The sequence below is a fragment of the Aethalodelphis obliquidens genome, unplaced genomic scaffold (genome assembly GCF_003676395.1).
Source record: "Aethalodelphis obliquidens isolate GAN/ISIS:26980383/991018 unplaced genomic scaffold, ASM367639v1 scaffold23, whole genome shotgun sequence".
Taxonomy (NCBI): Eukaryota; Metazoa; Chordata; class Mammalia; order Artiodactyla; family Delphinidae; genus Aethalodelphis; species Aethalodelphis obliquidens.
The window spans coordinates 23,689,103-23,714,744 of record NW_020837967.1 but is presented as its reverse complement, the minus strand read 5'-3'; the positions used below and the strand labels follow the sequence as shown (position 1 = coordinate 23,714,744).

General features: G+C 37.4%; 1 protein-coding gene across 10 annotated transcripts in view; it reads right to left on the bottom strand.

The window, feature by feature from the left end:
* Window positions 1-2,659: 2,659 nt before the first annotated feature.
* The window catches only part of ARHGAP12 (Rho GTPase activating protein 12), a 111,234-nt gene continuing 88,251 nt past the window's right edge, over window positions 2,660-25,642 (bottom strand). For 9 of the 10 annotated variants that reach the window (XM_027122001.1, XM_027122000.1, XM_027122003.1 and 6 more), the window contains 10 exons: window positions 22,924-23,005; window positions 17,073-17,174; window positions 14,735-14,833; window positions 11,867-11,969; window positions 10,000-10,116; window positions 7,879-7,977; window positions 6,486-6,563; window positions 6,252-6,386; window positions 5,920-6,022; window positions 2,660-5,087 (listed from right to left, as the gene is read on the bottom strand). In XM_027122001.1, coding sequence (XP_026977802.1) covers window positions 4,913-5,087; window positions 5,920-6,022; window positions 6,252-6,386; window positions 6,486-6,563; window positions 7,879-7,977; window positions 10,000-10,116; window positions 11,867-11,969; window positions 14,735-14,833; window positions 17,073-17,174; window positions 22,924-23,005 — 1,093 coding nt within the window. In that variant the 3' untranslated portion in view covers window positions 2,660-4,912. Of the gene's footprint in view, window positions 5,088-5,919; window positions 6,023-6,251; window positions 6,415-6,485; window positions 6,564-7,878; window positions 7,978-9,999; window positions 10,117-11,866; window positions 11,970-14,734; window positions 14,834-17,072; window positions 17,175-22,923; window positions 23,006-25,642 lie in introns of those variants that run through there. The other variant, XM_027122008.1, reaches the window with a different exon arrangement.

Genomic DNA, 25,642 nt, shown 5'->3' with positions numbered 1-25,642 from the left:
GGGTAAGGAGGCTGAGCTGTTGGTACTGGCAGTGCTCAGGCAATCAATCTGGCTAATGTAACAGGCCAGGAAACAGGGCCGTTATAAGATGCAGCCAGGTGTCAGAAACACCACATCTGATCTGGTTCCCAACGTAAGGCGTTGAATTCAGGGAACCTCATAGTCAGAACTAAAGATATTGGTATCTTTAGCTACTGTCCCCCTTTATAACGCAGCTGTGCTGGCTTCTGTAGAGGCCTTTGATTCCTCTTTGATTCCATTCCTCTTTAAGTCTTTGATTCCTCTTTAAGTCCACTGTGGACACAAGGACCTCAGCAAGCCCCAATACGGCCTGTGTGAGTAACCACACATCTGACTGTCCAAGGCAAACAGCAACTGCTGAGGCAGGCCACCTCCAGATTCATAAGAGATGTACACAACATATAAAAGCAAGAAAACAGAAGTTTCAGCATGCCCCATAAATAAAAATTTAGCTTGAAAACAGATGTCCACAATAGGTAGACAAGCTACATGCTTCCTCCTCAAATGATACTATGTGAACATGCCACAATATGCTTTACTTAAATTCATCACCAACTTTTTTTTTTTGGCCACGCCGTGTAGCATGCGGGATCTTAGCTTCCCAAGCAAGGATCAGGGATTGAACCCGAGCCCCCCGTAGTAGAAGCGTGGAGTCTTAACCACTGGACCGCCGAGGAAGTGCCTGTCACAAACTTTAAACTGAAATAACATAACTAACCAACATCCCTCAGGCTTCTGAGCCGCTAACCAGCCATCAGGCTGTAGGCACTCCCATGCACTCTGGGCCTCCATAACATAAGACTGTGAGTGTGAGAGTCCCTATGGTTCTGGCCTGCTTTATCAATCAGTGAGACTCCGTTTTACCTGACTGTTAAGATACCCATTTCTCTTGACTACATATATAAACCATCTTTCAAAATGCCCAGGAGGCGGCCCTGAAGGCCATGCAGAACCCGCGCTAGTCATGACCCTGACCGGACGGCTGTTTTGACTTCTACCTCCGCAAGGGCTCTGTTGATAAGAGCTTCCACGACGTTGTCACTCTGGTATCAGCAGGTTCCATGAACGTTACAAGGTTCACGACAAGTTACAAGTTTCAGTGCTACCTGCAGTGCGAGCCACAAGGATTAGAACTACCTGGAAGATCTGGCTGTCGGTTAAAATCTTTACCGAAGACTGCTCTTCTGAAAACGTGGAGAGAGTAAGTGAAACAGAGGGAGGGGCAGGCTGATGAGAAAAAGTAAGAAACCAAACTTCTTTAAATTCGTATTGTAGTGATTTGTTAAACAGTTACCTTGTCCTGGAAGTGCTCTGTTTATGAGGACCATGGAAGTGCTTTTTTCTTTCCTGTGGGAGAAGGGAAGCAATGAGGGAAATGAAAGAGTTCATTTGAGTGCCATATTCACATAAGGCTAATTTGTAGAAGCTCAAAGCAGCTGAACACATTTACGGCCAGCACTGCCCCACAAAACTTCACTTGAGAAGGCTAATTGAGATTCTTCAGGAGAACTCCCGGCCTTCAGCAGTTAGGGAACGTTTCATTAGCATTCTGAGCCTCCCCCTTTTCTAGAAGGCTAAGTCTGACTCTCCTGGCCTGGGTTCACGGCTTGTGAATTTCCAGCAGAGTCTAATCACTATCATTGTAGGGCTGCTGATGCGGTTTTGCAGCCCCTTTGCCTTTTTTTTTTTTCCTTTTGGTTTCAAACTAAAGTTGCATTCAACACGACTGTATTAGTTATACAGGAATACTGTTTAAAAAAAAAAAAAAAACAGAAATGATGCCCCACCTCCAGGACTGTAACATACAGGCTGAACTCGCTAATTAAGACACCTCTGTCTCAAACTAGAGGCGTGCTTTCTATAAAAGAGAATCGTTAGAGCTGATGGCTGGAGTTCAGAGACCAGTAAACTCAATAAAATCTTATATTCTACCATTTTCAACTCTATATAGATGCAGTATTTGAACAGTTGACTTTTAAAGATCAGTGAGAGGATGACACCCATTTGACTATTCTTATTTTTTACTAAAATGACATGTTGTAGGTTCCTCTGTATATTTTTTTAAATGCTTAAAGATGTTGGAGAAATCAGTGTCATGGGAAACTGCATGTTTACTTTAAACATTTAATTAGAAGCCTCTCCCACGAACTAGGAAAAATTTCCTCTCACTGCTATCTTAACATCTATTATTACAGGCTTACAAAGAACCATAGGATAAAACTAAAATAGTACAAAGGTCTCCAGGTATCTGCCATGATTATTATTGATGAGTTTTCATTTGTATGTAAGCAATGACACATACACACACACATTTACATACACATATATGTGCATACGTGTATATAACCAACTGCCTAGGCCCAAAGTTTGGCTGAATTATTCCATCTGTACTTTTCACATAAGAAAAACAAAAATCTATACATTTGCCTCTATCTAAAAGGTAACATCGTCTTCCAAGAAGTATTTCATAATTTTTCTAGAGTAAAAGGTAAAATTTCTTACTGCTGTAACATTTAAATAAGTATTTTCCTTCTATTGGATTATAACAACATACTTGAATATACTTTTTCCTTTCAATTTCCAACTACTTTTTTTAATGACATTCTGAAGGAACGCCTATTAGTAAATGAAATTCCACTGACAATTTATTTCAGCCTTTAATATATTTTCTACTAAAAATCAAGCTGTCAAGACAGAAAAATATTACTGGTTTTGTTATGACAAGAAAACAAGTGAGAATTTTTAATTCACAAAGGATGAAAACACAAGACATTGATCTCATTATACATACAATATTACAATAAGCTGATTAGCTGTGGACTATTAAAACATTCAAGACTTCACATACACACAGGTGTACTTGGAAACAAGAAACACAGGACAATTTTAATCTTTGATATGTCATAACTACCAAGAGAAAGAACATCACTGATTTGAGTCTAATTGTTTTCCTGGCATTACAATCACTATATAGGCCAGGCCTAAAGCATACTGTATATTGTTAAGGACATCTTTAGGCAAATATAAACATTCTCATTTGGGAGCTTTTTCTCCCTACCCAAAAAACAATACTTTCCCATTGCTGTCAAGTAGCTTGGTTTGTTATCAATTTAACAAGATCACAACAACAAACAACATTTTCACCACAAAACTCAGGTGAGAGGTTTTTACGCAGGTCATACAAAAAATATTTGTCCCCAAGAAAAGTAATCTGTAAATTATAGATGCAACCCTAAGAAAAAGAATCTTGGTTACAAATCATTCACTTTCAAATATTGATGAAGAAATAAAGAGTGGAGGGATGGGAGGGGGTGGGAGGGGATGGAAGGGGTGGGAGGGGGTAGGAGGGGGTGGGAGGGGGTGGGAGGGGGTGGGAGGGGTGGGTGGCAGAGGCACTGGCATGGCAGGGAACACAAAAGGTGTGAAACGAGGAAAACATTTGCCACAGGAAGTACTGGATTCAGTTGATTTTTTAAAAATGAGGTATTATAAGAGTGTGCCAGTAAATGCAAAAACAAAACAAAATTATAAACCAAAATACACATTTCCAATGGAAAAATCTCTAAACCTCTTATAGTTTTCTTTATTCGGATTAGACATTTCATATACAGCAGTTAATCTAGAAAAATACATTTTAAAAAATCTTCAGCAGACCATGCTCTCTGTAACAAAACCTTCCAAACCCTGTTTTATTATACAAACCAATCTACAATAGTAATGCAAAAAGAAATTCTCAAATTTAGCAATGTCATTTTCGATCTGACTTCCCTCTAATTTACACATGGGTTTCCACTATTCGTACTGCAGTTAGAATTCTGTAATAAATTTTTTCTAATGTATTCTGTACATATTAAATAATCTAAAAGGTTCCTCTTGTAGTGCATTTACCATTTAGCAAGTCTATTCAGCATTGTTCCAGTACCATTTGCATGACAGTGATTTGCCTGTAAATGTAATTAAAATCTAAAAGTGCACACAGTTAACTTTCTCAAATAACGGCCTATTTCTGGAGGAACCCTAATATTCACGGAGAATTACCAATATCGTGATTAGAAATGAGAGGTTAGAATGTACTCTGAGACTATGTAACACAATTATATACATAAGCTAAAGGACAGTGAGTCTTTAGCCTGTATTTACATCAAATAACGTTGGTCTCCACAGGGTCATACCAAGAACTCAGTATGGCACTAGGTAGATTAGGGTTGTTAGCTACAAGTCAGTGTAGCACAGACGGCCCCCAATACCCTGAACCGGCTTATGCTAAATTAAACTCCAGTATATCACAGTGTTTTAAGTACTGTTAGTATGCTGCTGTGCTGCTCCGTGAAGACAGCAAGCCTTCATCGAGGGATCGCATCTGGGTTATAATGGGTCCTAGCAATCAGACTGCCACTGCATGCAGAAACCCCGAAAAAAAACAACACAGGTTTCAAAACAGATATACTTCATTTCGTTTAAAATGCCCAGGAGCGTTTTCAAAATAGGTGATAGTAAGTATTGTTCTATCGAGTGATGAACCTATTGAATCATGAGAAGAAATTCTACGTCATCCAGTTTGAGGAGAAAAAATGTAGTATTCTTACCAAATTATCCAGTGTATATGACTGGTTAGAATCGCAAGTTTTGATTTTTACTGGAATTCAGAGTATGAAATGCAAACATTCAGGATAAAATTAATTCAAACGTACACACAGTTCTATCAACTTGCAACAGAGCAGCAAATATGAGGGCCTATCACACATCTGGACTCTCCCATTCCCTTCCGGTCCCTCAGAAAAGTGCAAAATCAAAGAGTCACTGCTTGGTCCAAACATAAAATACATCAGGTGTAAGGACGTGGAATCTGATGAAATCCGGCTTCTATTCCACAGGTTCTCTTCAGTAAGAGTCAACGTCCGAAGATGGAATTTACCTCGAGAAGAATTAACTCTACAATCTGATTCTGGTAGACGGTATGAACTGCTATGTTGCCAGTCTCCTTCTCTGGCTTTAACAGAGTAGGACCAAACACAATTGCTATACTCTGATACGTCATTCTGTTTTTTTCTCCGTTTTCTATCACTCTAAGAGGAAAAACAAAAATTTTAGTTAAAAGAGAAAATTTTTAAATAGGGGAAATTCTTCAAAAAATATTATAAACAGCTTGCATTTAGAAAAGAGGAATAATGCTCATTTTCCTAAGGTACATATAAACTATTTAACCAAATAGAATTCAGTCTGAATAGCACGTAAATCTTTCTTTTGCATAAACACAGCTGAAAGGTATACATATTCTCACAAACTTTAAATGTGTGATATTTCAGCTTAGTTTTAAAAATAAGACATAGACTTGAATACCTATTACAATTCAGGTAACAATGATTCCTCTGCTAGGGTGACGGGGAAAATATCATTAGGGCACAGAGATTAAACTTTGAATTTTACTCATTTTATGCTATTTTTTTTAAAAATCTCTCATACTGTGATCACTTATTTTAGTAATCTCGTGTTCTTTCTATCAGAAGTTTCAGAGTGACTATGTAGTAACTCAGACCTAATTACCTTGACTTCAAGGTAACTGAATATTCCTCACTTAACCAATCTCATCTTCATCATAATTAACTTTTAGCCACAATTTCTGAACACTTACTACGTGCTAGGCATTATATAAATGCTTCACATATGAAATCTACTTCAGTGTATTCTTTATACCAAACCGTTTTACCTACGAGGAACTGGGGCTCAGAGAAGTCATCTTTCTCATGTTACAAACAGGCGAGCAGCACAGCGGGGCTCTGAACCTAGGTCTGCGTGGCCCTGGCCCCGGGGGTCCTACACCACATCTCATACCCGTGCACTTCTCCGACCTTCTTTTTCCCCCTAATTATTCCTTCTCTTTTGTGGTGAGACTCTTACCTTTTGAGATGTCTAAACAGAGTCTGCATTGTGTCCTGATTAGGCTTTGGCAACTGTTTGATTAGATCCTTCACAGCAGAGACACGCTGTCTTGGTTCTTGTTCTGAAAAAAGACAATGACTGGAGATTTTGCATGAAACTGAAAGCAGTGACATTATTTTGGAACCTGGTATTTGGTAATACACAGTGACACCTGGTGGTTACATTTAAAATTTCTGGAGTAAAACAATCCTTTGAAAAAACTTGTTTAAAATATCAAGCAGTGTTGTAGCAGCTACAGAGGGTTTTCACCATCTAGGGAAAAAACTGAGTGGAGTTAATTACATACTTACTAATTGCATTAACAAAATCATTAAAATGATTAAATGTAAAGAGAGGTTCTGGTAATTCTCGAAAAAACATTTTCAGTGCTCCAGTGATGACATGAATATCTTCCCATTTACTATCCTTCAAGTCCAATTTCTCATCTGGAAAACAGTAGGAACGGGAAAGTTTCTGAAATTATTTTAAACCAATTCTAACAGTCGTGAGTTAGTTATTCTGTATATAACAATACATGATCTTACCATGATTGACTGTAAACCTCAGCTTCTGGATCACTGCAAGGTTGCCACTAACTCTATAAATCCCATCAACATCCAACCCTAAGAGACAAATAACAATAATTTTATGTTTAAAGTTCTTGTTGGCTTCTTCTAAAGATGCTTTCATGTTTTAGAATTCTTATTTATTAACATTAGCCTAAAATAAAATTACTCTTTTCCTCTAAATGGCTTTTTATAGATGCTTGGCAGTGAGAGGGGGGTGGAGATTCGCTCTGCATCGTCTGGTAAACAGCAACAAATCTACTTTATCATGTAGACCGTGGATCACCATCTCAAGGAAATCATCTCAAACTTGAAATACTAGCAATTTAAGATAAACTTCGGCAAACACCTGAAGATAATTCAAAAAGTAAAGGAAGCCAGTAGATAAAATCAGCCCACCCGTTTCTTGGCACGTCATTTGAGAGTGTAAATGTACATATTAAGGTGCTCTCTGAATCAAAGTGCTTGTCATATTAAGTGCTTGTAATAAATAAACTTAATACAAGCCAGCAACTAAAATAATGGTTCTACAACAACTGATAATTTGATGCAGTTATTAATTTCTTTTACATATGAAACAGAATCATTTGAAATTCACACAACGAAGCCCCAAAATTCATATATTCATTAAATGATAATGATGCACACACTTAACACTATCTAATGTGCTACTCATTTACGTTCCAGTAAAGCCAAGGAGCATGGCGTCTCTACTGTCAGGCTAGCAGAAATCTCTGTGACTAGCAGAAATTACATTTTATGCAAATATTTTAATTACACAAGATATTTTTGATGATATACTGATATAAGTTAATGGGACTGCAGTCTAGATACTGTTATTTTAAAAGCCAGTATAAATATTATAAACATGTTAAAATTAACCAAAACAGAAATTAGTTTAAGTCTTCAGAAGTACAGGAAATGACATAAAGAGGATTTGTCTTTTGCACACTTTAGAGTTGATTTAGCAGTTTGGGAATGTCATCTCATTTTTATTATAAACAGAAGAAACTTCCCCTTAGTAAGTAAACACTATCTCCTCCTGTCTCTTACACTGCTGGATCATTTCTTAATAAACACAGTTTCACAATCACCACGTCCATTTTAAGCAAATGCCAACAACTCCCAGTGGCTTCAAGGAATACCATACGCTGAATCAACCCTAAGTACTGAACACGCAATAGATGACTGCAAAGGCCTTAATTTGAAACAATGAAAAAAAAATAGTTTTTTGCAAAAAAGATGCTTTTCTTGACAACTTATGACTATAAAGAACTTTTGGTTGCAACACTCAAAATCATAAAAATCCTAGAGATTTTGATGGCAAACAATGGGTGGTGTGCTTAACTTTAAAAAAAATTCATTTTCTTACCATGTTGCTCAACATGTTCAATGCACAACTTCACAAATTTTGGCACGGTGCCATTCTCTCTCTGACACAGATTAGCAAGATTGGCTCCAAATACCTGATCTGAAAGAGATTTCAAGAAATGAGTCACCTTGCTAAACTTTAGTTCACAAAATGGCTAAATGATTCACAGTGCAACAGAAGATACCCCTGCATGCAGACACTTTCACCACAACGCACGCCTGTCTGATCCGTACTCGCCTACCTCTTCCGACTCCAAGCTCCAAGAACACCCTCCTTCATTCCTGCCTGGCTCCCTTCTTACCTTCCCCTCCTGTGCGGAGATCAACCTTCCCCCAAACGGAGCTCCTTCTCACCACTCCTGGTCTCAGCTAAAATGCCACCTCCTTTTAAGAACCCTCTGACCATCCTAAGGCAGCCCAATTCCAGTCACTCGCTGTTTTATCACTATGTCAGATTCTTCAGGTAAGTCACCATTATTCTAAATTACCTTGTCTGTCTCTCATCTTTATAGAAGTTTCATGCGGGCAGGGACCCTCTCATTCTTGAATGCCAATAGTTATTCCCAGCACTGAGGCTCAAGTCCACCACTTAGCAAATACTCAAATATTTTTAAACTATTAAAACATGCCCATCTGGGCTTCCCTGGTGGCGCAGTGGTTGGGAGTCCGCCTGCCGATGCAGGGGACACGGGTTCGTGCCCCGGTCCGGGAAGATCCCACATGCCGCGGAGCGGCTGGGCCCGTGAGCCATGGCCGCTGAGCCTGCGCGTCCGGAGCCTGTGCTCTGCAACGTGAGAGGCCACAGCAGTGAGAGGCCCGCGTACCGCAAATAAAAAAAAAAAACAAAAAAAAAAACACATGCCCATCAGATTGGCATTGACATATATACACTAATATGTATAAAATGGATAACTAATAAAAACCTGCTGTATAAAAAAACAAAATAAAATTCAAAAAAACAAAAAAAAAACCACACGCCCATCGTGTGCCAACGTCTGATTTCACAAAATATATCAAAGTCCGTTCTAGTAATCTTTCAACCCAACAGTTCTGAAATTCCACATCAGTGCTAAATATTAAGGAAAACACACAAAATACAGTATTGGAAGTGGATGAACACCACCAGAAAGTGGCAAGTTTGTATTTCTCGTTGAAAAGGTCTGACGAAGAATGAGCAGCAGTTTCTATCCATTTATTTGTGAGGCTTTTTTGAAGGTTCTAAGCTCAACGTGCTAACTTCACGTGCATTATCTGGGGGTGCCTGCTTACCCTTAACTCTTTAAGGCTGCTAATCTGAATCACTTAATTAGCTGAACTCTTCCTAGAAGTTTTAAATAGCTTTTTAATGAAACTCATTTGTGTATTTTAATCTAGATGCTTTGCGTAACAGATGTTTCTGCAATGGTCTTTGTTAGAAACTTCATCATCAAAGACAGCTCTAATATATATGGTATAAATTATGTTACCTTTTCCTATAGTTTTATTATGAACAAAGGTCTCTGTTTTGAGTCATGTGTTAGAAAATTTTATCTTTGGAATTAAACATGCTTGTAAAAACTAAAGGTATATATATACAAGTATATGTGATTTTAAAGAATACTTTCCTATTAAGAAAATATTCTGTTAGTACATTATGGTTCTTATACATGAAAATAAAATGTAAAAATTAGTTAGAAAAAAACACTTTATCCTAATTTTAAAGTTACCTTAAATGAGAACTGGAGGCAAACAATCAAGAATAAAATTGTACATTATCTTTTCTTTCTACAGCTAGTGATTACTTGAAATTTCTTCTGATCTGTGCATCTCAAAACTAAAAATCTGTCATTCTGAAAATCTGCCACGCCACCCCATCACATCCAGGTAGCTCCTCTGGTACAGAGTTTCTAAAAAGCTAATTTGGTATTTATGTCTGTTTGATGCTTTAGTTAAAATAAACTCTTCATGCGCATTAAAAAATCAATTTTAATTACTCAAATGTATTTTAATCACTGAACCTGATAACTTTATGAATAAAGAATGAGACATTTTTACTGCTTGGAAAATTTTCAGCTTTTAATGTAAAATGTCTTATTTCCGATTTAGGCCAAAGTTCATTATTACAAACATCACTTCTACCTACCTTTAATATAACCTTTTTCACGAACAGCTTGCAAAGTGGGGCGTCGTGTAAGAAATTTCTTTAAGTTTTTCTTGGTTTTTTTCTGTTCTGAAGAATCTATGCTAGATACTTTCGTGGCTTAAGACAGATAGATATTAAGCATTTTATAAAATAAAGGCTTTTTTGATGAAAATTTTTCCACCTAGTACTCAAAACATATTAATCTCATATATAAAAAGTCACAGTATATAAATTCAGTTTTTCTAACTTTAATACGGTTTAAGAGTAACACATGAAGAATCAAAAACTAACACAATTTCAAAGTGACAAACCAAATGAAACATTTCATTTTTATCACTAAACACTGACCGCAAACTGTGCCTTCTTTAGTATATGTGCCAAGACATTTGTAAGTCATTCTAATTTATATTCATCATTTCACAAATGATACAGTCTTGGACTCTCCATCAGGTTTAGACGGTAAAATGACCAGCAGAAAATAAAGTAACCAACCCATAAAACATAAACAAAATCCCTACCCTTCCCCATACTCACTGAACTAGGAGTCAGGGGATATATATGTATAAATATCCATCACAACTATTTGTACTTCAAGCTAAGACTCATCATAACTATCTCTACTCCGAGCTAAGGATGGGACCACCTGGATTTCCACATTGCCTGCAGACCTGATTTATCTTTGGGTTACAATAATAAAAATTCAGAAAGTAAATTTCTTGGAAATAACCATATTTGAAGAAAGTTGAGAGCACAAACAATATATTAGTAAAGAATTAAAACAATAGAAGTTTCATGGTTTACACTATTATACAGAGACAGTGTCAGTACTAGGCCTAAACTTCATAAGAATGTGGGAGAAAAAAAGGAGAACTGATTTTCTAACCATTCAGTTAATGTGAAGACCAAAAATTTCTCAGTTAAATGTGGATTTGTTAAAATAGATTTAAGCAGGTTCAAGTCACGGGTAATGGCCTATTTAAAGCACATAATTCACAAGAGGCCTGTGTTAGAAAATGCAATCCTTGGGACTTCCCTGGCGGTCCCGTGGTTAGGACTCCCGTGCTTCCACTGCAGGGGGCACGGGTTCCATCTAAGATGCCTCATGCGGCATGGAGTGGCCAAAAAAAAGGAAAGAAAAGAAAATGAAATCCTTACAACTGCTGGCGTTTCTCTGGTCCTGTAACATAATATGTGGTCTGGAGATTAAATGCACAGACATATCCCAGTCTAGAGGCGGCTGCCTGGCATCCAATAGGGAACTATGGTACATATCCCGTGACTTCTGACTTCTTAATGTCTAAGGGTCTATCTAGAATCTTAGTAATTATGTATTTTCCAATCAATAAAGTTCAGCTTCCTAGAGGCCTCAACACAAGCGCATTCTGTTGTGCACATTTTTTTCTCTTGAAAGGGTATCATAATATCTTAAAATTAATGTGATTCCATCGGGGTGCATACGATTAGGCTGAAAAGTGATGATGAGTTGGGCTTCCCTGGTGGCGCAGTGGTTGGGAGTCCGCCTGCCGATGCAGGGGACACGGGTTCGTGCCCCGGTCCGGGAAGATCCCACATGCCGCGGAGCGGCTGGGCCCGTGAGCCATGGCCGCTGAGCCTGCGCGTCCGGAGCCTGTGCTCCGCAACGGGAGAGGCCACAACAGTGAGAGGCCCGCGTACCGCAAAAAAAAAAAAAAAAAAGATTATGAGTTAACGAGGAGAGAGAACACTGAACCACTGAGACTGCAACTCCTGAATCTTAGAAGTCTTGCAACACTGGAGAGTCCACTCAGCTTTCATATATTTACTCTAAACCTTTGCTAAGAGAATAAGCTCACTCAAACCACTAGCAACACCGGGAAAGAAAACTTACAACGCGATTTCTTCAGATCCTTATGGTCCTTTTCTTTATCGTGCTTTTCTATTCCTGGTGAATCTGGTACGTCCTCCTCAATCGCTTCATCGGGTTCTACTGTCTGTTGGTTAGAGATTTTCCAAACACATATTACTTTTGCTATTACTTTAGATGTAATTCTCAGAATGATCAGTAGTCGACTCTTCCAAATGATTTTAGGGAACCAATTAGTATATACGATATATGATTTAGCTATTTGATAAATCTTTAAAAATACTCTTCCCCCTACCCCCAATGATGGCATTAACTGAATTTCGATAAAGAAAAAATTACTGATAATTCACAAGGATAATGCTCTTGTACTGATGGTGATGCTATCTTGCCTCATTTTGATCAAGTGACAAGTAATAACAGTTAAAAGGTTGGGCTATATAATCTGTGGTGATAGAACAGGATGATGGTACATTGTTGATGATAGGACAGATAAAGCTAACTAGCAATGGTACCTTAACTGCTTCACACCAACAATCTTTTAAAATTGCACTTTGTGTCAACAGTTAATTGACATCACTCATTACTCACAGACCTACGGATATCAGGAATTGAAAGAAATCCTAGAACTCATTTACAGCCTAACTACGGTCACTTTTACAAGTTAAAAAGCAGACTGAATTCTCAAAGCTAAAAACACTGCTCTGCCTTTTACTCTGAGGTCCTCTCTCCACCCAGAGTTTATTTTTGTGCACAGTGTAAGGAAAGGCTCCAATTCTTCTCAGACATCCAGCTGACCCAGCACGTGCTCTACCTGGCACAGAGTGTCCAAAGGTACGTGGGTCTGTCTCCAGGCTCTTTATTCTGTTCCACAGGTCTGTATATCTATCCCATTATGGATACACAGCTTTATAAGGTCCTGACATATGCTACAACAAGTCTTCTTCAAAGGTGTCTTGCATATTCTTAGCCCTTTGCATTTCTATATGAATTTTAGAATAAGTTTGTCAAGTTCCCCCAGAAAACCTACTGGGATTTTGAATGACATTCAAAAATCTCAAACCTACAAATTTATAAGCCATTTGGAAGAATATTATATCTTTACATAATTGAATTTTTTAATCCATGGACATACTTCTCATTTAAGTTTCTGTCAATGTCTCTTAATAAAGTTTTGTAATCTTGCCCATCTCTTTGCCCTCAGTATCTTTTGCCACTTCGTAAATAGTACACATTTAAAATTTTTAGAGTCAATTATATGTTCCTCTCTTTTCAGTTGGCTTATTCCCTGAACCCTTAGGCCTTAATTTAAAAAGCCACTTTCTCTGCAAGGCCTCCCTTGATCCCCACACTAGATTAGCCCCTACTTAATCGGAGTTTTTATAGTTCATTATATGAACTGTTCAGTTGTCTGTCCTCAGTAACCTTCTGTCTTTGATTGTAAGCTCCATGCATTAGGTGCAGCATCCGGTTGCACGCTGCTATACCCCAGTGCGTAAGGCACTCACATGTGTGTGAGATGGACGCGGCCACCCTTGCTTTCAAGGGGGGTAGCGAGCACATTACGGTGACTAGACCTGCAAGTCCGTACTGGGTAGAGGAGAAGGTACATTTGAAAAGACTGGGCTCAGGTTGCTGAATTCTAATAGGAGTCACGTAAGGTTTCTGTGCAGGGGAGGATTATAAAAGTGACATCAGGAAGTTTCATACAGTAGTGGCATTAACAGTGCATTGGTGGGGGATGAGATGAAATAAGGAAAACTGTTTAGGAGGTTACTCTTAATATCAACATTTAAAGGCCTGCCCATGGTTTCAGGAATAAATGGAAAGAAAGGGACAAGGTTCAGAAACATCCACAGTATTACAAACTGCAAAGGAAGAATTCACATCTAGATTGGTAAATAATTTGCTAGAAGAGGTAAAAGTTGGAGGCGGAAGAGTTAAAGAATACTCAGATTCCAAATCTGGGTGATTTGAACTGGGTGAATCATAAAATTTTGGAGCTTAAAAGGATACTTGGAGACAATCCAGTGCAATCTCTCTATTTTTTTTAAGTAGAAAAACTGAGACTCACAGAAGGAGAACACCTTGATACAATCACAAACCTTACTAATAATGAAGCGTCACCTATAAAGTCTCTGAAAGACATCTCCATCTCCACTAAAGCCAGTGATTCCCAAACTTTTTTTGTCTCCATTTAGTTTAAAACCTGTATTACATACTCCCGTAAGTATTCACTTTCATTTCACTTCTGTCACTGATACATGATCCTTAATCAGGAACCATGTCCCCATATGGTGAGGGGGTAAGAGTACAGCCTAAGAAAGTACAGCTTCTAGTTGGTTATCACTGCTCTTACAAACACAGCTTCAGAATATAAATGCGAGGTTCTTTTTGGTTGTAATACACATGAGAAGAAATTTTCCAGGAACATGAGGGTACTCTGAGTAGAAAGGTCACTAGGAAAGAAAAAGTACAAATGACAAGACGACAGCTTCATGCATCTCACCATTTTGCTCAGGATCTGTTTCCACCAAATAGGATGATTTCCAAAGCATTCACTCCATGAATAAATACTACATACTAGGCACAGTTAGACCGTCCCTACCTCCTGAGCTATTTTCTTTTTGAACCAATGCCTCATGTGAAAGTTATGTGAAATCTACTGGTGGCAAAATCCTATAAATGCCAATGTTAAATGACTCATCAGCCCCTGGGAATTGCTAAACTAATCACTGTCTTTCCTACCTCTTTCAAAATATGTATTTTTTAAAAGTATTTTTTTAAATATAAATTGGAAACTAGATATATAATAACCAGTTAGAAAGCCAAAAAACAAAACAAGAGAAGCAGCTCTAAAGTTAAAAAAAACATTTACCTGAGTCAAACACATACCTGATTACTGATAGTGCTACTAAGAACTTTAAACCACTCATTGATAACAGCATCATTATCAGACTGAATCAGCAGTTCGGTCCCTTGACGGGTTTTCAGCTTTAGAGATAAGAAGGAAAAAAAAAAAAAAGCATGGTTAGTGCTTTCAATGAAGTAAATAAATACATTTAATTCAAAGTCTACAAAACCACCAGAAGATTGGATGCCATGTATCATATTAATGGTGGAAAGGTTACAGTACTCCACAGTGATGGAATTATCTTTTCTTTTAGTATAAAAGAATACCAGCTGGATAATTTTATAAAACATGACGTTTTTCTCACAGTAAATTCTCAATGAAAATCTAATAATTTAGGATCCCAAACTCCGTCACACAAACAACATAAAACTTGCTGGAATCTAGAATACTTTATCATTAAAAAATAAGTTCAAGTACCTACGCTGTGCATTTTAAATGAGAATTGAAACATAATTTGTTAAGAAATAAAATCTATAATATTTTAACATAAGTTTGAGAATTTCTCTCTCTGGTTAAAAAAATATATATAGAAAGAGAATATACAAGAGTTAGACTTTCAATATTGACTATTTAATAGGAAATTATACATCACAAGCCTTCTGGACAGAAACATCACTAAATTGTAAAATCATGAACTAACTAAAGTAAGGACACGATATATGATTCTACATGAACGCAATAACCCATTTATGTATGATCTCCTGGGTTCAAAGTTTCTCACACCTGACTGAGGAAGAATTTTGAGGTATTTATAGAAATCATTCCTCCTATTTTATGTTTGGTAAGTGTCTGATTTTCTTTTTTCCTAGAGGAACATATGGCAATGTTTCCCAAACAACATTCTGAGATATATTCCTCAAACAGCTCCTGAAGTAATGTTTTAAAAGGCATTCCTCAAAAAAATAAAGAACTCATTATGTGATGTTAATTTGGGAAGTGCTAGATTGAAAAGAGCTAAACAAGACTCCATCCTTCAAGACTTCTCAGAGTTTTGCTATTCCAGGGTGCACCGTGACTTCCTAACAGAGGAATAAAATATATACTTTCTCCCAAATTTATTTGACCATGGGACCTTCTTCATTCTGGAATGAAACAAGGCTACCTCAGGTAACAGTGACTTCCTTTCCTGCATTTCTTCTAGAAAGTGGGCCAAGATACTCTGTTAGAGGGTCTCACTTTGTAAAAGTAAGGAAAAGCATGCAGTCTCTTTGCTTGAAAAGAAAGTTTTTTTAATAATCTAGTGGGGGAATAATTTACAGATGAGGAAAGCCCCAGGTACATGAGAACAAGCGCTACATTAAAAGCATAGAGCAGCAGCATCTGTGCTGTGGTAATGTTTCTTGTGGGTCTTGGAAGAGAGGGAACATTTGACAAGGAGAGACTAGCAACGGTTGGTATTAAAGGCAGATCCATCAGGAGTGAAAACCATCAAGACAGGAAAACCCGGGTTCCACGTGGGAAATATCAACTGTTCTAATCTGCCTAGACGACAAGTAGGAAAGCCCTGAGACAGGAGAGATTCTTTGCAAAGACAGTCCGAGCGCCCTCTGCCCTCTGCATACGCAGCCCTGTGCAGTGTTGCTGCCCCTCCACCAGCGGGGGGGCCGTGCTTTAAGCCACAGAACACACTGCTGTTTGGCTCTTACATCTGGTCCCCAAGAAGCCTTGCGGCTCCCACTCTGGCCCCCCCTGGAACCCTGACATGTGAAGAAGCCTGGGGTCACCTCCTTGAGGAGGAGAGATGGTGACCGGGAGCCCAGCCAACAGTTGGCACCAACCCAGAGGGGGGAACTAGACGGTCCAGCCCCAGTCAGGCCACTGGATGACTGAAGCCGGGTGACTGGACCCAGATGCGACCAGAAGAACCATTCAGCTCCGCACAGGCCAAACCAAACAAGCAAAACGGTTCTTTCCTCAGGCTACTAAGTTTGGGGATGGTCTGTTAGGCAGCAATAAGTAACTGATACAGGATCGTGCATTACCGCGGAGGGCTTTTAATGACAAATAGGAAAGTTTTAATTTGTTTTTTAATATTAGATTTGGTAGGCAAAGGGAACCACACCCTTTTATTGTTGCTGGGGAAAGGCACGACTTGTGGAACAAAGGCTTGTAATACATCTTCGGAGATCCAGTGACTTATGCAAATGAAGCCAGATCTTTACACCAGCTTTTTTCCTTAAATTATGAATCAAAGTAACTTAATGACTAACTTTGCCTTAACTAGTCACACTGAAAGACCATTTCCCGAAATAACTCAAAACAGAACATGAAGCTACTATGGTTAAGAATGTGGATTATACTTAGAGAATAATTTATTACCTCAAATACATTCTTTTTGCTGGATTTATCCTTTGAAGCCATCTCAATCGTTGCCCCCTTAAGGTCCACCGTGAACTCTGGTTTGGACTGATTACTCCCAAACTTCGTTTTAGAAAAAAGGAAAAACCTTTATGTTATATTCATGTACGTGTGTGTATCCAAAAAGAACACGACCAAGTTTATATTGTTGACAATCAATCAAAGAGGTGGTCCCCTCAAATCCCTCGTCTCTTTTCGTATTATAAAGTAACAATTCCTACTTTAAACCGAAATTGAAAAATGTAAGACATGATTATATACAGTTCATAGAAAAGGAAACAAAATGGCTCAACCTCCATCATTATAAGAAAAATACAAAATAAAGCCATAGTAAAATCTTTTTTCACCCATTAGTGCAAAAACAACAAAAAAAAGTTCGATGAAAAACTGCATTGGTGAGGCTACAGAGTAACAGGCCCTCATTTGCAAGCAGGATATGGATCAGAACTCCTAGAGAAGAAAAGCTGCTCATACGGTATTTACAAATTTATAAAGACATGTATCCTTTGGCTCAACAATTCTATATTTTGGAATTTATTCTAAATATCTATGACTAGGTAAAATGATGTGTTCAAAAGGCGATATTCTTACATACATATAAATAATATCTGGCAGAAAAACAAGTTCTTTTCCACCTAGTAAATACTCTAAACCTGATTTCGTGCTTTCAAGGGTTATTTTCTTATCAACTATTTATGTTGTCAACAACTAACAATAACTTGTAAAAACAACATCCTAAGCCCCATGTTCTTCTATTCAGCCTTTGTTAGAAATAAAAACTAGAGCCAGGTGCTCTAAAGCCTCAGCAATTTAATGAGGAACCATGAACAGAAGAGGAAAACAGTGGACATGGGTGGTTTGAGAAGAAGCAGCACTTAACTATTATATTTTGTTAACCAGACAAGGAAAAGATTAGAAAATATCAGAAAATTTATGTTAAATATAGACCTACTCTGTATCTTGCCATCATAACTTAAATTTCTGTTTAGTCTGTTAACTGAGAATAGAAAATAGAATTCCTATGTTAGTGTAGGGTTTGGGGGTTTTAAAATCTTTAAGGGCTGATGAGTTGTAATCTTTAAGGTCATAAAGATTTGTTACAGGAAATTTCATTTGCTAAAATATTTTCAAATTATGTTTGTCATTGGAAATGGATCTTACCCCCCAATCCTGTGATAACTTACCACTATTCATAACATTAATGACTACTGCGTAGTTTCACATTTAAAAAACGGTTTGACTTCCTCTGTTCCCGTTTACTTCATCTTTTCAGTGTGGACTTAAATAATATACTTGTTATAACTAAACAAAACTTAGGATGTTATATTGAATTTATTAGTGGAATCAAAACAAAATTTAGGGTATTTCATGGAATTTTATTAGTGGCATCATAATAAAATTCACAACAAAAATTTCAACAATTCTACAAAGCCTCTGCCTTCCTTAGTACCTTTTGTCATTCAAAAGACATGTAATTAATCATAAAGCTATGATGGGCACAGATAACTTTCTGAGCAAATTTGATATATCTCAAAAGTCACAAAACTTAAATGGACACATTTAACAAAATGATAGAAATCAACTTAATTTAACTTGTCATCATGACATGTTCTGTAGATAGTTAGCTATAAGGTAAGATATAAGTAGCCAACCAAATAAATTATAGCAACCAAATACAAATATCAATACAATCACATAACATGGAATGCTATAAAAATGCTTCAATGTGGTTGGCAAAATTTCGGGTTTGTTATCCATTATTTCTCAAAATCTAGTCCTGCTTTTCTCTACTGTAATCATCGCTCCAATGCATTCATGGCAAAGAAAACAGAACTACCGTGGCAAAGGACATGCAACAAGAAAACATACAGTGACAGCGGACACAGGAGCAGATTTTACATATGCGACAGCAGGCCGGCGGCTGACAGAGTTTGTCCAAGAAGAAAGCAGCGAGAGCAGGAGCTCAGAGACTGAGCCCTGCCGGCAGAATGACTTGATGGGAAAAGGGAAGAAAATGACGATGTCATTACAGTGCACAATGGCAAAATGACGTACAAGAGAAAACCATAACGGAACCAGAGAGGACAAAAACAGGACTCCGTAAGCAGGTAACACAGGCCAAGCTGCATCTCCAAAATATTTTTCAAAGGCCCTAGAATTTATCTCAGAGTATTTTCTGACTTCTGAATTTATTCTATAAATTCATGTTTTATTTTTAAGATGAATGCTTTATACAACTTACTTTAAGCTAACTTGTTCTCCCGTATACTCACAATGGAAGCCTTGGGGGAATGGAGAGGAGTCCCTGAGCCCCTCCTATGGCCTGCGGGCCTTGTCCTCTGGTCCCTGTCCGCGTCCTCTCTCGGGAGAGGCCCTGCCACCCAGCTTGCCCTCCCCGTCCTCTAGGACAGTGGAGCTCAACCAGAGGCGATTCTGCCACTTGGGAACATCTGGCAATGTCTGGAGACTCTTTCAGATGGAGGTGGGGTGCTGCTGTTACCTGCTGAACCCCCCAATGCATAAGACAGTCCCCACAACAAAGTATTATCTGGTCCAAAGAAGCCACTGTTTTTAGAAATTTGAAAGCATCATATAAATGAATTTGAACAACTACCAATATCTGTGGGGTGACTTCTGAAATACTCAAGGAATATGAGTATTTAAATCTGCAGTGAACACAGTGTATGTCGTGTCGTCTTGTGACTGTGCACGTGCTGGTCCCCCTGTTACAGTGTAAGCTCTGAAGACGGGGGTCACGTTACTCACTTCTGAACCCCCAAGCCTAACACCAGGCCCAGAACAGAGCAAGCTTTTATGTCTGCTGAACAAATGAGGTGAAGGAAGTAAGAAAAGAGAAAGTATAATTTAAGTTACTGATACAACAACCCGGGAGATAACTAATATTTTCCGGAAAACAAGTGACGTCTACCTATCCCGAGGAGAAGGAAAGGCTCGGTGGCTTCTGGATGATACAGCACTGGTGTAAAATCATCTTACAGTGGAGCTGCGTGTGGCATATGCACATTTCATTTACTCAGTTTTTACTACCCGTGAAACCAAAAATAAACACAAAGCATGAATGGTTTTCTAAAAACAGAGCTTCCAATAGTACGGATGGTTTTACTCAGCATCCCGTTGATGAGTATATGCCCTGGAGTAAACTGTAAGATTTGAACTGGCTGTTTTATTTCTTCCAGGGGATCTCGGTATAGGTTTTTGCACCAAGTGTGACACTAATCTGTAAAGAACCATACTTCTCCAGCATGGCCCCGGAACAAACCATCTGAACCCAGCTGAAGGAAAAGCAATCTCTTCTAACATCAAAGGAAAAAACTGGCTCTGCGAGAGACTGACTTCTCACAGCATCTTCCCGAGAGACACTCAAGGGAAATTTTCACTACAGGTGATTTTTGTCCTTTGGGCTTATGTGTTAGCCTCAGGTTAGGTGTGATTTCACTGTATAAACAGGGTAACATTTTACCTACGGAAGATCTAGCTGGTGACCGAGCAGGGAAATAAAGCTAGGATTCTTTCAAACCCTTTTTGAACAATCCTAATTACTGGGTTAATTAAGAAGCATCTTGCATATTTCATCAATTTTTAATATTCATGAGTGTGTATATGCCACATATACTTACATGCTTTTTATTTGAATAATCTTACTAGCGTTTACTTAGGCCACTTAAATTAGTTTTCGTTCCCTTAATATGTGTTACATATGGGAAGAAAAAGCAAGGCAGTTTGAGATTTTTTAATTAGCCATAAAATAAAAATTAAGAATTGACTGTACAGCCAAGCATTTTATCATATCTGTTTAGTTTTTAAGACTATAAAACACCGTGTGACTATGTTTTATTTAATTATACCAACCTGAAATGATTACCATAATGTACTGTATTATTAACAACATATTAATAAAATTTCATTTAAAGGCAAAAATTCAAAGAGTGAATCTCTAAAGTTAAAACTCCATTAAGAATTCTCCAATTTCAAAATTGGCTAGCTCAGGGAATTTTAAGCTACGCTTCTGCTATTACCACATGGTAATGCTATAACACAACTTTAGCTGATAAACAGAAACACCCCACACCCTCTGTCGGCATGAGTTTTAATCATGAGTTCTGAATTATGTAAGGTCCCCAAGAGACCTACATAAAATGCAACCAGACTGTACTAATGGTTCTGTGCCAGGGTATTCACTTAACATCTTCAATTTTTTTTTTAATTTCATTTTCTTTAAATCACATGCATATCTGCCTACCTCAACGATGCCTCACTTACCACAATGATCTATGTACTTGCTTTATCTGTATATACCACAACCTTCAATCTTTAGGGGTCAGTAATTATCAAATAAATGACCATTATCCAGCTTTCTTCAGGAACTTTTTTGTTATTTTAATCTCTAATTGCTTCTCCATTCCTTTTCTTTCATTCACTTCACTCAGTTTCAAATAAAAGTTGAGCCACAAGTAGGAAGAAGAAATAACTGCATCTTCTTCTAGAAATGCATTAATATAAACAAAAAAGTATCATATGCTTCACCTCAGGGGAAAAAGGAGAAATAATTATCAATTTACTTTAAGACAAGTCAAACAAAAATTTCAGTCTTTTAATCTGGAAAGCATATCACAGGTCAGTTCCACCGTACTGGCTGACCAGAGAGCAAATCAAAGCATCAGTGAAGCAAAAGAGAAGAAACATTCCAGAAAGTTCACATTCATGCTCAATCCAGCAGATCTGGGGGGTTGCCATAGCAGAGTATTTGAGGACTAATATGCTCTGCGGCACTCCTGGCTCAGAACAATGTTACGTGGCTGCACTGTAAACGCAGAGGACTAAAATTTGCTTGAATTTTACAAACGGATTTCTCTTTTATCAAACGTAAAGTCAATAGGTCCTGTTAATTTTAAATCAACTCCGTAAGTGTAAGAAATACTGGTTAAGGCAGGATACAAAGCAGACTAAAAACATTAGATTAATTTCATTTTAAAACCTTTTTGGAAATACCCAGAGCATGGACTCTGGAGCCAAAATGGTACCCAGATCTGTCACTTAGTAGCTGTAAGACCTTGAGCGAGGCACTGAACTGTTTTATACTTCATTTTCTCAACTCCAACAGGGGGAGAGGGAATGATAAACAGTACTCTCCCAGAGTTAAGAGGATAATATATATACCATCCTCTACACTTAGAACAGTACCTAATATATTTTCAGCATTCAAAAAATGTTAGCTATTATGATAGGTCACAAATTATAATTTTTGGTATTTGTATTACAAATAACCAAGGAGCAGTGATAGTAAACACTCAAATATACAAAAAGCTTCAAAGTCCCACAGGTAATGGTGACATTTCTTTTTCTTCTCAAAGCTGGCTGATGTCATATATAGACATGGAAACCTGACTAGTATCCAAGGGTCAGATCACAATTCAAGGTGGGCCTTGTCACATGACTGCTTATTTTCTGACTAAATATCTGAAAGAGCCAAGTCACAGACACAGGAAAGCTTTGGCATCCTGAAAACAGACCAAGAAATATATGTTCTCTAATACCCAAGTAGTAAGGTCACCTTTCAGTTCAATGCATAAAATGTAATTGGTTGGTTTTAACAATATGAGTCAGACTTTTCTAAGTGGCCCTTTTCTTTCTCTTGTGAGTCAAAATGCATCTTTAACTAAGGAAACCTCATTTATTCTTATTTGCAAGCTAGCGGTAGCTGGGAGGACTCTGGAATACTTCGTGAAGTTCAGGTGCAACACCACCCACGTAATTTACATGCAGAAAGCCTCCAAAGAAAAGAAATACTTGCCCAACTTGTGCTACTTCCTTGAGTTTTGGTAAACAGTAAAGATGAACCCTGCAACACGGCCCAAGAAGACAACCAGTTCTTTCTGTAATGATAAAGACGGCCAATTAAAGCTCCGTATCCAGTTTTCCCCCCAAATTTAAAAACTTAAAACCTACTTAGCTGTTATCAATGTTGTCCACAATTTACAGTCATACTGACATTCCAACTGTTTTTACTGGGGATATAATTCTAATGGAAATGACAACCATTTTATGGTCCCAAAACTAATGAAGTCAACGAGAGATGTAAGTTATCAGAATAACCACACACCTAACTATGTGCACATGGGGGTAATCCAGCACATCTGTGATCAAGGACACTAATTTAGAGTCACACGAACTGCACACTGCATTTGGCAAGAATTCTTATTCACAATTAAAAATTCGACAAACATGCTCATCTTACGTAATTCTCTGTAGATACAGATTGTTTTATATCTCTTAGTTATCTTCCTTCCCTTAATAAGGCTATACCAGGTAAGCGGTAGATCGTATAAATTACATGCTGGTTGATAACTAAGGTTACTACTACTAAAATGAGGCTTTCAAAAAATCTTTCCTAAATTACAGAATCAACACACAAACTATATCAAGACTCTGACGTAGAAATGTATACAGAAAAAGGCCCCATTTCTTCTCCTTCAACCGCCTCTCCAGAGGTAACCAGTGTTTACGTTATAAGGCAATTTAATTGCTGGCAGGCTAAAACGAACGTCAAATGTATCTTCCACAGGAATTTATTAAGGCTCGCCTTACGGCCAAACATATGGCCAGTTTTGTGAAAACTTTATAGGCACTCAAAAGAAGGTTTATTCTCCATATTCAGAAGGTAGAATTTAATATCTACCAATTAGACCTACTTGATTATTTTACGACTTTTTATGTCCACTTGAACTTGAAAAGTGAAATAAAGTTTACTCCTACTGAATCTCTATTTTTCCTTTTATTTCCTGTTGTTTTCCTTATGGTCATTAACATCACTTACTCAGTGAATGGCTATTTCTCATGATGAGATCTTCACTGTGGACTGATCCACAGTGCTTTATCATTTTAAAGATGCTTAGTGCCTTCCCCCTGAGTTGAACCTGTCTGCTATTAAGATCCCTATTCCTGCTTTACTTTTTATGCCTTTGATATGCGTTATTTGTTTTAACTTTTCTGAATCGTTTTTCAGATGTCTCTTTTGTATGTAATATTGAACTGGGTTTTGCTTTGTGTTCCAGTCTGAGCACCTTTTTCTTTCAACGGATGAATATAGTGCATTTACATTTATTTATACTGATACGACACATACGTTTGGTACCTGTTCTGTCATCATTTTATTATATTTTCACTTTATTTTATTATTTTGTTTTGTGTGGACAAGATATTTTGGAAGGATTTATTTTCATTGGTAAATTTATTTTATATTCCATCTTATATTTCTTTAGATAATATCTAACTTCTCTATGCTGAAAAATGCTAAACTATATTCCCACTTTAAAAAATATATATATGTATTTCCACTTTAAATAAACTTTTTGAGTTTAATTTTCAAAATAAAAAAAACTGTAGCACGTGTATCTCAGAACAAATATTGAATATTTGGATACTGAATGAATGACAGTATCCAAATATTGAGTTGCAGGTAGAATTAGTCACACCTTTTTCATGGAACCAATTTTTTCCTGAACAAACAACTGACGGATACACTGATTATTTAGACTTGACTACTTGGCAGGTAGACGTTATCTCAAAAATAAATGAAGTGAGCCTTTCATTTCAAGGAAAATAAATGATAGTATATGTTCACAATAACAAAGCTTTCAAACAGAAAGCAGAATTCTGGAAAACTTGGCACATCTGCCACTGTGAGGCTGACAATATTCCAAAACTTAGTGACTCTGATGATGATATTACTGATTTATGATTCTTTGATATTGTAAAATAAAATGTGCCAACATTTGAAAAATCGGCAAACTTAGTAAACCAGTATTTTCCAAATGACCTACAAGATGCTACAAAATTATGCATAGGTAAAGATTCATTCACAATGCAACACAGGCCCATGGATTTTAATGTAACTGAGTACTGAAAGTTCAAGGATAGTTTTTCAGAATCTTCATTGCAACTAACATTTTTGGCGTTTTGGTGTAGCAGAAAAATACGCACAATTATCTGAGAAGGCTATTAAAATATTCCTCCCTTTTCCAACTTCATCTATGTAAAGGAGCATTTTCTTTATATACTTCAACCAAAATAATATGTTGCAACAGACCGACTGCAAGCAGAGATGAGAATCCAGGTGTCTTCCATTAAGCCAAATATAAAGATTTCTGAAAACATAAAACAATGCCACGCTTCTCATGGAAGTTTTCGGCATGAGAAAATACAGGGGGTTTTCTTCATAAAAGATGTTATTCATGTTAACATGTAACAGGTTATTAGTTTTAAAAGAGTTAATAGAGATTCTTAAAATTTCTCAGTTTTAATTTTTTACAGTAAATAATTCTAGATAAACTATATAGACAAAAGTTCTTTGCACTAACCAATAATTTTTAAGAGTTTAAAGAGGTCCTCAGAACAAAGTGTTTGATAAACACTAAAATACAGGAAATTAAAATACCACTGTGCTCAGCTCTATATAAATAAATTTGAATATAATGAAATGGATGATATTCTTAGGAGAAGTATTCCAAAAA